General features: G+C 45.2%; 1 protein-coding gene across 5 annotated transcripts in view; it reads right to left on the bottom strand.

The window, feature by feature from the left end:
- Positions 1-11,756, bottom strand: part of MAPK14 (mitogen-activated protein kinase 14) — a 75,732-nt gene extending 63,976 nt beyond the window's left edge. For 2 of the 5 annotated variants that reach the window (XM_040983253.1, XM_040983251.1), the window contains exon 1: positions 11,202-11,754. In XM_040983253.1, coding sequence (XP_040839187.1) covers positions 11,202-11,317 — 116 coding nt within the window. In that variant the 5' untranslated portion in view covers positions 11,318-11,754. Of the gene's footprint in view, positions 1-11,201 lie in introns of all 5 variants that reach the window. The other 3 variants (XM_040983249.1, XM_040983252.1, XM_040983250.1) reach the window with 3 other exon arrangements.
- Between the last annotated feature and the right edge of the window lie 287 nt (positions 11,757-12,043).

The raw sequence follows: 12,043 nt of genomic DNA, 5'->3' as shown, positions 1-12,043 counted from the left end.
AAGTAGATAATGCAAGTCCATTCCAACAGAAGCTAATATTGTTTTTTTTTAAAACAGTAATCAGGAGAAATCATAAAATATTTTTAGTATCCAAAAGAGACATTCTTGAGAATAGGTCTGGATGCACAAATTTGGAAGCAGTACGTGAAGCAAGCCACTGCTGAGACTGTATCAGTTAAGGAACGCAAAAGGAGGGGCAGGTATTTGTCCTCATAGTTAAGATGCCAGCTAGGGGCAGGCATTGTGCAACAGGCTAAGCCACCAATTAGGACGCCCACATCTCTCATCAGAGTGCTGCTTATGGTCCTGGTTCCTCCACTTCTCATCCAGCTTCCTGCAAACACTTGAGTCTCTATCATCCATGAAGGAAGAATGCATGGAGTTCCAGGTTCCTGCTTCAGCCTGGTCCAGCCCTGGCTATTACAAGCCTCTGGGGAGTGAACCAGCAGATGAAAACTGCTAGTTGAGATTTCCATACTATATACTGGTCAGATTGTGTGAGTTAAGAGTCTTGGTCCTGCTTCCGATTTCAGCTTTCTGTTAATGCCACCCCAAGGAGACAGCAAATGATGCTCAGGTAGTTGGGTCCCTGCCGCCCACATGAGAGCCTCAGCCTCATCCCAGCTCTGGCCCAGCCTGGCCACTGCAGACATGTGGGAAGTCAAGCAATGGATTAGCTCTCTCGGTTTCCTTTCTCCTCACTTCTCCCCATTCCTCCCAACCCCCACCAAAAAAAAAACCCACTTAAATAAAAAAGAATATATGAGGGAGCAGAAACAGGAAAAGAAAAATTGCCCAAAAGGTAAAATAACAATTTTAAAACCATGAAAAGCCTTCCCAGACGCAACAATGTACAAAAGATAGATAAACTGGGTTTCTAACATGCTCCTTTTTGCTTCTTTTTTTTTTTTTTAAAGATTTATTTATTTATTTTTTTATTGGAAAGGCGGATATACAGAGAGGAGAGACAGAGAGGAAGATCTTCCGTCCGATGATTCACTCCCCAAGTGAGCGCAACGGGTCGATACTATGCCGATCCGAAGCCAGGAGCCTCTTCCGGGTCTCCCACACGGGTGCAGGTTCCCAAAGCTTTGGGCCGTCCTCGACTGCTTTCCCAGGCCACAGGCAGGGAGCTGGAAGGGAAGCGGGGCTGCCGGGATTAGAACCGGCGCCCATATGGGATCCCGGGCGTGCAAGGCGAGGACCTTTAACCACTTGCGCCACCGCGCCGGGCCCCCCTTTTTGCTTCTTATTTTATCTGTTGTTCTCTTGGTGGCTTTCTAAACAGCATTATATTTCTAGGAATTTGAAAAAGCTAGATGCTGAAAGAAGAGAGAAAAGACAGAAAATACTAGAAGAGACACTGAGGAAAACATTACCTACATGCTAATGTCTAAAAATGGTTTTCTTTCTCTCAAAACATTCAAAATACCTTAAGTTGGGCAATAACTGTGAATAATGGCAAAAAAAATTATTCACAATCATCAGATTTACTTCACCTGTCATCGTTATTTTTCAGTGGCATGAGTGACATACCTAAACATGCTGTACAAGTTCTCCTGTCCTTGAAGCTTATCCAATTGTACCCAGGACCTTGGCCCCGGTATTCTGGAAATAATGAAACGCTTGTTTAGAGAGGCTCCAACTTATTAAACAGAAAGTACTGCATTTCTATCTTACAGCAGGTAAAGGATTGTTTCTATTCAAGGGTGGTCAATCTAAACATATAGGGTTATAATTTTTAAAAAAATGGTGATTCTGCTCCCCATTACAAGGGACATGCAGCAATGTTGATGGCCACTTTGGGGAGTCACAACCAAGAAATGTTACTGTTATCTAGTAAACAGGAGACAAGGATGCTACAAAAAAAACATCACAACAAATACCATCCCTCCCAAAATGTCAACAGATTGGAATAACCATAGGATGCACAGTATTTGGAATATAAGCACAACTTAATTGCTGGTCACAGTACTTACTGTCCTTTCGATTTGCTAATTTCCTCCCTTTTGTGCCTGCATCAGAGTAAGAGAATACTGAGGTTGTTCATTTCACAGCAAGTCAAATCATAAGGCAGCCAGAACTCTAAGAATCAGAAAATAAAGCAAGCCAAACTTACAATGTCAAATGAGGATATGATATAATGTACCAAAAAAAGATGCTAAATCAATATTCCACTACAATCTAATACTATGATCATTAGTCATATTTTAATACATTGAATGAGGAAAATAACTAAAATTTTCACCAATATTTGGCTGACATAAACAGACACTATTTATTCAAAACTCAAAGTCCAAGAAGGTACCTAGGTTCTAAATGAAGGAATCGACACAGAGAAACAGAAGTACTGGGGACATTAAGGATAAACAATGGTTTTTGGAGATTAAACTAGATCTGCTGCAGGGATGAGGAAATACAAGGAAGATGAGCTCAGCATACACTTATGTAAGCCAGGCACTTCCAGCTCAGCAGCAGAGGAAAGAGGGAGAGCATGATTGTGGCACTTGGCGGGTAAGTGACCTCCTGTGGGCACGCGCTGAAGTCATTACTTTCAAGATCTGAATCATCAGAAGGAAAGGTCCCTGAGACAGACATCCAACACAATCCTTGCACAGAGTTGTCCTAGATGTAAAATGTACCCAGTATGTCATGGAAGAATCTAAAGAGGTTTCAAGAGAAGGATTAGACATATACAGGCAAACAGCGCTGGAAGACACGGAGAGTTATTATGCACCAAAGTGCTCCATGAGGAACAACAACAACGCCACCTCCCAAATCAAAAGCCACAAAAGCAGGGCTCCCTCCTGCTTTCTGAATCTTTATAAATATTACACCTGCTACAATGCCTGGCACCGACAAACCAAAGGGCACAACGGATCACGTTTTGTGTTTTTGGCACGGTCACAGATCTGCATTTTAGACCATAAACTTCCAAGCACAGGCAGGCAGACGAATGATAAATACACTTATGCACCTTTCTTCATGTTACAGCCACTGTGACAATGCCGCCAGGACCCAGGAAGGAAAGGCTTTGAGGAAAACAAGAAAATCCATAACGACATCATTCAAAGCAACAGAAGCCAAAATATTCAGGGTCTCAAGTTGGTCAGACAAAATAAAACATTTGTTCTTTTGCTTTTTTGTTATGTTGCCATGGGAATCTGTGTTTGCAAGGAAACTTGTTTTCTGTAACCAGATGATAGTGCAGTAAAGGGGCGGGGGTAAGCTTTGATGAATGAGTGAGTGGAGGAGGAATTTGAATTTGTAAAGGCAGGGCAGACAACAAGAAGTGGGGGGTTTTGTGTGGTCATATACCTGCAGATGCTTCCAACCTATAAGATTTTTTCCTCCTTAACAACAAAAAAAAAATTCTTGGGGCCTCAAAACTGAAGTGTTAACAACAGGTAACGATAGACTCCACCAAAATTATAGTAATAGGGGAAAGACAGAGGATTGCAGAGAGACAATCAGGCCAAATAAAATCCAAAGTGAGATCTTAAATGGTGAGACACAGAAGCAAAGTAAAAACGACTTCTCAAATATACACGCACAGTAAGAAAAACCCTAGAAGTCAAAGAACTTAGAAAACACTCAACCTGCCAGCAGGCTAATCTTCCTTTTTCAGCTGAACTCTACAGCTAATCTCTTTATTCCCTTCCTTTTGGCAATAAAAAAAAAAAAAAAAAAAAAAAAAACCCTAAAAAAGTGAACTCTGCACCTGTTATTTAAAGAGCTGGATTAGGGTATTCTAACTTTCTCGGGGCCCAAAAAAAAAAAAAAAAAAAAAACACCGTCTCTGGGCCTATTGGAATGAGAGCTGTGAGTAGGAGTCAGGGCCCAGGAACATTCCACCTTACTCTCTGATTCTATCTAAACCACTGCCTCTAACAGGGTAAGAGAACAGAGAAGAGAAGAGAGGAACAAAGCCAACTTAAGCGTAAGCTGCATGATGCTTCCCCCTCTTATAAAAAGTCAGTCTTTACGAGCAGGGAACATCCTACAGGATCTCTGTGCCTTTGCAACACCCCAGTCACTTCTGTCCACGCGGGCGTAGCCACACTGGTCTCCTAACTGCTCCTACAGCACACGGCCTTACTGCTTGATAGTCCCTCAGCCTGGAGCGCTCCTCCCACTCCCCAATCCCACCCAGGGTCCTCCATCACCTCCTTCAGGTCTCCACTCAAGTGTCACTCGGTCTCCAAACACCCTCCTTTCTATGCTTCCTTTTCCCAACAACACTACATATAAGCCACCTGTAATCTACATATTGCATTGCAAATTTTTTACTTGCCTATTGTCCACTGTAATCTTTCTAAATACATGCATATTTTTTAAATACAGCTTCTTCATTATGGGCGTTCTTGTCTGTTTTGTTCAGATTCCCCATCTAACACCCAAAGTACCTACTGCAGGTGTTCAAGGTATCAGGAAAGGCCAAGCCTGACCTCAAGGAGATTAGCATCTCATCTTCCACCCCCTTTCTCTCCTGTAACTCTCAGGAAACAGTACTAAAACCTAACTATCTGTTCATGGCCAAGGGATCCTCCTGTAAGGCTCCTGTTTCAGGGTACCTCTTCCTCCCTGACACTCAGCCTCGGTGCCAAGCATGTCCAGAACTCAGAATCCATTTGTCAAGTAGAGTTTGTGGACCCTCTTCTTCTTCCCTAGATAAATTCATAAAAAGCTTGAATGTGAGGCCTGGTACGGTAGCCTAGTGGCTGAAGTCCTCGCTTTGCACATGCTGGGATCCCATATGGGCGCTGGTTCTAATCCCAGTGGCCCACTTCCCATCCAGCTCCCTGCTTGTGGTTGGGGAAACTAGTCAAGGATGGCCCAAAGCCTTGGGACCCCGCCCCCCTGATTGGGAGACATGGAAGAGGCTACTGGCTCCTGGCTTTGGATCAGCTCAGTTCCTGCTGTTGCAGCCACTTGGAGAGTGAATCAGGGGCACAAGATCTTTCTCTCTGTCCTTCTTTCTGTAGATCTGAATAATTAATAAGTCTTTAAAAAAACTCGAATACTGGAGAGTTGTTTACTTTTAAAAATTCTTAACAGGACCCAGGGCGGTAGCCTAGAGGCTAAAGTCCTCGTTTTGCACGCACTAGGATCCCATAGGGCGCCAGTGATTCATATCCTGGCTGCTCCACTTCCCATTCAGCTCCCTGCCTGTGGCCTGGGAAAGCATAGAGGACCACCCAAAGTCTTGGGACCCCGCACTCGCATGGGAGACACAGAAGAAACTCCTGGTTCCTGGCTTTGGATCGGCTCAGTTCTGGCCATTGTGGCCACTTGGGGTGTGAACCATTGGACAGAAACTCTTTCTCAGACCTTACTTTCTGATTAAATTAATAAATAACTCTCTTAGAAAAAGTTCATAACACACATACATATTTGACTTATGGAAGCACTGTGTAAAAACAAACTACTAGAACTAAAAGCTTTTTTTTATAAAAAAGATTAAGTTTAAAGGGGTTTCTGTTTTTTGCCTTAAGAAACATATATGACTTTAAAAGACATGGTGATCATGAGAAAAAAAAATCCATGCTAAGGGAATTCAAATTATAATGAATGCTTTTTAAAAAAAACAGTACAGTAGTTGTACCTCTTAGGAACAAATCAGCTTTATACTGAATTTCACAGTAAAGAACAAAAACCTAATGTATTTTCAAAGACCTGGAGAGGCAGTTATTTCTATTTATATCCTGTATTTATATAACACAAGCATGGTCAGATGGTCTCAACTTTATATAAACACACACACACACACAGTGAAGGATTTCAAACCAGGATTCATAAATTCAGGAATTAACTGTTTGCACTGCCAAGTAATTCTTATGGCACAAAGTTTTAATCTGTCCAATGAATGAGTTCATCTTCGGTTTATCAGTTCTGAGGAAAGGACATGACTTCAATGGGTTAAGGCGCTGCTCTCACTCTGGGCTACACAATGACAGGGGTGGGACCGTTTCCCCAGCCTCACAGCTCTGTTGCAAGTGACTTAAGCAGCCACTTTTCTTTCTTCACAAAAGGAGGCAAACTACACAAGAGAAAGTGGCACCCTGCAATCCCAGCAGCTCACAGCTACAGGGAAGTACGAAAACCCCAGAATCAAAACCAAAATGGCACAGACCAGTGCACTGTGCCTTTCATGAATGAGTCCAACACTTCATCCGTAAACCTGCATTCACAACACAAGCATTCCTGGAGCTGGTGAGGACTGATGGATAGTGCTTTGAATCAAGCACACTTTATGCACTGCGAAGCCCCATAAAAATGTCAGCTAGTACTAAAGCGAGAGTGCCCTGACCCAGGGAATCCCACCCCTCTGAATTGAAGCCCTAGGAGTCCGGCCCCATCTGCACTGTTCCATGTAAGGCAAGGTCTATCCCCACATCTGGATATGGTAGTCTGTATTGTATCCCTTCTTCCAAATCAAAGATGGACTCTCAGTGAAACTGTTGGAAATGTGTAGACAACGAGAGGCTGGACTGTCTGACATTGTCTGTACCAACAATAAATAACAGACTGACGGAATTATGACTCCTTATGAAGGATTATGCCATTGCATCAACATGGGGAAAATCTGTTGGGGGGGGGTGATTCCAGTCTATACGAAATTGTACCACATAACTCAAAAATTCAAAATAAAAATAAATAAGAAATAAGAAAAAAAATTTAACTAAAAAAGAAAGAAAGGCAAAGTCTACCCAGTCCATCTGAGGCTGGGCTAGAGGGCAAGCAGGGTAGAATCCTCCTCGGTGTCAAGAAACTAACTTGGCAGATGGAAAAGCTGGGGGTTCCACATACTTTAATTTTAAATGAGAGCCAGTAAAAAAACCAGTGGAGACAATGGGATTCGGGAAATGAAACATAACTTTATCATCAATGTAACCGAACTCTTTAAGGTCTTTATATGTACCCATAATACAAATATTGATTATTAATTGTGCTGAAATATTTTGGGTTGACTGGCATTGATAGCAGTCAGCCAGCCACCTTGCTTTTGGTTATAAAGGAGGACTGGCAGGAACCTACTGGCACCTTTGGCACAGCAGATACACACTGTTCTCATTGATCAGGCATCAAGAAAGTCATCTGTACATAATTAACAGCTTTTTAAAAAAGATTTCTTTATTTAAAAAGCAAAACAACACAGAGAGAAATATTTTTTCTATCTACTGTTTTACTCCCCAAATGACCACTAAAGCCAGGTCTGGACCAGACCAAAGCATGGAACCAGGAATTCCGACCAGGTCTCCCTACTGGTTAGTCTCCCAGGTGCTTGGGCCATCTTTTGCTGCCTCCCAGGCACAATTCCAGGGAGCTGAAACAAAAGCAGAGAATCCTTGCACTGACTATTCAAATGGGGTGTTAGTGTTACAGCAGCTTATCCAGCTGTACCCCAACACTGGCTCCACAACCATGGAATTTTGTTTGTGCCCTAACACATTTCAACTGATGGTCGCTAATTCTAAAAAAAAAAAGTAAGAAAGAAAAAGTTTCACTCATTGTTATAACACTTATTAGAACAATCTTATTCCACAAGGCACTCTGGAATTTGGACTGGATTCCTTAGGAAACTGAAGCATCTTTTTCACATTCTGTGTAATTTATGTGTTGATGACAATGTACACAACCCAATGTCCAGAACATTGTAGGATGAGGTTATTAGACCTTCCAGGCTACAAGCTCTAAGAGGTAATGAACTGTCTTGTTCCATTTTGCCCGGCACTCTTCCTCAAACACCCAGGCTCATGGTTGTTAGTATTCAGCAAATTTCATATTACTGAATAAACAGTTGAGTACAACCCCAAAATAACTCTCAATTCCCATCTCCTATTGTGTGATTCCCAGTTCCCTTTCTCCTCTAATCAATAGCAAGGAACTGGAAAAAAGTACCCCAGAGGAAAGGCACTTCAGTTCCTGTTTACATTTCCTTAAACTCACCACAAAGATTCTTCCCTTGGGTCCCAAAGCCACAAAATCAATGCCTTGCAGCCATGTTTTCTTTCTTTTTTAATATATTTTTACTTTGAATTCTGAATAATGTGGTACAATTTCATATAGCAGCCATGTATTCTTAACAATTTTGCTTCGTTTCCCCTTGCAGACAATGCACAAAGTTCCTTAAAAATGCAAGACGGAGTTTAGTTCCTATTCCCCTTTAAAAAGAAAAGCCATCTTTATCTAACTCTACCAATGCTCGAATTTCTGATCTGATTCCTTGATCTTTGTTTCTAGGAGGTTATCACACAGGCAACTCACTTTTATTTCTTTGCCATATATTTGGTAAAAAAAAAATAAATAAATAAAAGGAGGGTGATATGCTTTTCAAATGCTATACATCAAAGTGTATCACACTTCAGAGTATACAAAATTGACATATTCAAGAAGGTTGCATTCCTTAAAACTCAGAGATTTCCCAGGTCTGGTTAGACAAGTCACACAAAACTGTCATTGCTTGATAGTCCTATCTGACCTAAAACAGTATGGTCAACCTGACTGGTGAACCTTTTTCGTTAGACTTGAGGCAAAACTCCCCAAATTCTTTGAACTGAAATTGACTCTGTTATTGCTTAAATCGAATCTGCTCTCAAAAGATGAAGACAGAAAAAGCAACACAGGTTCCAATGTAGATTCTAGAAGTTCCAGAAAATGTTTTCTGCCACACCTCAAAAGCTGCTATTTAAGTCGGGAGAGACAGGAGACTTCAAATAACTATAGCACCTACTCCAAATGAGGTATCATTTGTAATTCTAAACTGCAGTATTCATTCCACAAGCAGATACATTTGTTTATAGTCAACTGTTACGTAATCCCTGTTGTATTTTCTTCCTCTAGTACACTGTGGTTACTTCTTAACTACTTAAAGTTAGGTCTTTGGAAATGCTACTAAACAAACAACCAACCAAAAAAGCTCCACCTCTCTGTCTCCAGTTGTCTCTGAGAAATAGCATGGCTAGAGAACAGAAGGAAAAGGAGATTTTTTTTTTTTTTCACCAAGGCACTTCCTTCTGAACTTTACACAATGTTACTGCATTTCCCATTTTTAAAGAACTGCTTTCAGGTGCCGGATACTTATGTAAGCTTGTACAGCACAGAAGGCACACTGTGGAGTTCAGTCTACTGACACTACACTGCAGATCTGAAACTCTGGGCCAACATACAGCAAGCCCCGCCAAGAACAGGGAAAGCGTATAAGCAGCTGCATTCAACTTCAGCTGTCTGGGTTTGAGTTGCTCTGTTAGTGATACAGGAAGGTTTAAACACTTGATGAATACTAGGAAAATGTCTATATCAATTCAAGAGTGAAAGCAACAACAGCAACAAACAGGTGGCACAGCAAGTTAAGCAGCTGCCTGCAACACTGACATCTCATAAGAATACTGGTTCTAGTCCTGGTTGCTCCACTTCAATCTAGATCCCTAGAACGCATCTGTGAAAACAGCAAAAGCTGCCCCTATGACCTGGCTGGAGTTTCAGGCTTCTGGCTTCAGCCTGACCCAGACCCAGCTGTTGCAGTCATTTGAAGAGTGAACTAGTGTATTCTCTCTTTTTCCCTCTCCAACTCTGCCTTTCAAATAAGCATTTTTTAAAAATGAAAATGCAAGTATATGAATGAGTCTTGAATTTTAAAGATAACCTTTACAAAGCAGCAAATCAACAACATATACGTATTATAAAAAAAAAAAAAAAGCTTCAAATCTCTTGGAAAGGTTAAACTGCCGCAGTGTGAAAGTGGGAGACAAATGTTAACCACAGGGACCTGTGCAGCATTACTCAAGCAGCTTGCAATACGATCTGTTGCAGGACACAATTGCACAATCTCAATTACCCAGAAAAGTCCACCAAACAGGAAATTCATGAAGTGATTTTAAGAAACACAGGGATCCTGTTTAATGATGAACACATCCAAAAGCCTGGAATTTGTTCCAAAGCAAAAATGCATTTTACCAGCCCCTTTTCAAAAAAAAAAAAAAATGCATTCGCCAAAAATTCATAGGGCCAAGGGGGGAAGGGGATATAGCTAACAATTAAGCCCGATACTTAGTTTCAGAACAGGAACTCTATAAAGATATTAAGTGGAAAAAGATTTGGTCTAAGTGTATAAAGAGAAGTTAGGGAAGTCCTTCAGGTCTGGGGAGGCCAGGTGTCAATTTAAATACAAGCTACAAAGTGTCTCTTAAGTGCTCCCAAGCCTCACGGAAACCATCCTGGGTGAGTCGCTCCCAGCACTCTCTCTCGGGGACTCTGAAAAGTACACCATTCTCAGAACCCAACTGGAATGAAAAATAGTCTCAACACCTCCTAGCACCCCAAAAACCCCCAGTGGCAGGGACCGGCCTGGCCCTGCTCCAGAGAGAACCCCCTTCCGTCAGACAATACTTGAAGGAGCAGTGGCTGTGACGTGACTAATCAGCCAGGCCGCCAGTTTCTCAAGCAGCAGCGTTCTTTCTGCAGGCGCTACCAACACCCTCCAAGAGGAAATACGCTTCCAACCGACTCGGAAACGCACCGCGCAGGCGGGCGCAGGGCTCACCCAGATAAAGCCGATATCTGAAGCCCAGTGGGTCGCTACCAATTCAATTGCAAATTCAAAAAGAACGCTTCTCCACGGGAGATGCGTGGGGAGTAGAGAGTGGGGGGAGTTGGATTTCGACAAAGGTTTGCCACAATAACAAAAGCCCGCAGCTAGCTGCTTCTGTTTTGTTCACACAACCCCCGTCTCTGCGCCCCCAGGATGTGCGCACACCCTGGGAGAGAGTCCTTGAGCAAAGCATCAGTAGGAAAAACACCTCACCCCACCTGCGGCAACAACAGGGGTCCCTTCCTTGGAGCCAGCCCCCCCGGGAGTGGGGTGGGGTAGACAGTAAGGGGAGAAGCAGAAGCGCAGGGTTTGTGAGCTGGGAGCGAGCTCCAGCACCGGGAGCGAGCTCCAGCACCATCAGCTAACCGCCCACGGCGGACCTGCGTCCCGCACGCAAAAATGACCACCGCCCTGGCTTGTGCAGCGAGCGAGGGGTGCAGGGGGTACGGGACATGCAGAGCTGGAAGGGACAGCTCGGGGGAGTGGAAGGGCGAAATTCTTGCTGCTGGGCGCAGAGCCGAGCCCCGGGGTCAGGCTTGGCGCTGGGGCGCAGGAGGGGCTGCCCCGCCATCCCCGCTCCCGCCGGGGCCCCGCACCCGGCCACACTCACCACACCGAGCCATAGGCGCCAGAGCCCACAGGGGACAGGTTCTGGTAGCGCTCGGGCACCTCCCAGATGGTCTTGTTGAGCTCCTGCCGGTAGAACGTGGGCCTCTCCTGAGACATTTTCCAGCGACGGCCGCGGGGCGACGAGGTGGCCCTGAGGTGTGCTCCCTCACCCCGCGCGCGCGTGTGCGTGCGTGCCTGCACCCACACCCGCTCCCCGGTCCTCGTCGCCCGCCCCAGCGGGGCGTGGGAGGAACGACCTGGCGCCGGTCGCTGCGCAGGTGCCGGCGGCTGAGACCCTCACGGACCACCGCGCGCGCGCCCACGGCCCCTGTCAGCTGCAGCCAAGGGCAAGGCGCTCGCTGCGGGGCTCAGGGCTGCGCCCGCGCACGTCTCCCGTGCACCCTCTCCCCCGGCCAGGCCGACTCCGGGCTGTGCAGCTCGGACTCGGGGCTCCCCTTGCAGCGCCCGATCAAGCTCCAGTGGTCACAGTCCTCGAGCCAGCGAACAGGAGCCTCTCTCCTCTCGCGAGAACAGCTCCCGGGACTCTCCGCGAGCCGAGATTTTACCCAATATGGAACCTGTCCGGGGGAGGGGGTGCAGAAGGAGCGAGGCCTCGGGAGGGGACAGTTCTCGCGAGAAGAGAGCGACAGCTGGCGATCCGAGGCAGGAACTCCCTGTCGCGGCGCCGAGGCGGCGCGTGAGGCGGCGCTGACCGGGCCGCACAGGCCGCGCGCGCCCCTCGGTGGCCGGCGGCGCGAGGACGACGCGACCGCGCGGCGGAGGAGCGAGCACGGACGGGCCGAGAGCCAAAAGATCTTTGAACCCGAGCCGAGCACCTGCTCG

Source organism: Ochotona curzoniae, unplaced genomic scaffold, assembly GCF_017591425.1.
Source record: "Ochotona curzoniae isolate NIBS_2020 unplaced genomic scaffold, NIBS_Ocur_1.0 contig_3819, whole genome shotgun sequence".
Lineage (NCBI taxonomy): Eukaryota > Metazoa > Chordata > Mammalia > Lagomorpha > Ochotonidae > Ochotona > Ochotona curzoniae.
This window is presented reverse-complemented; position numbering and strand designations above follow the sequence as displayed.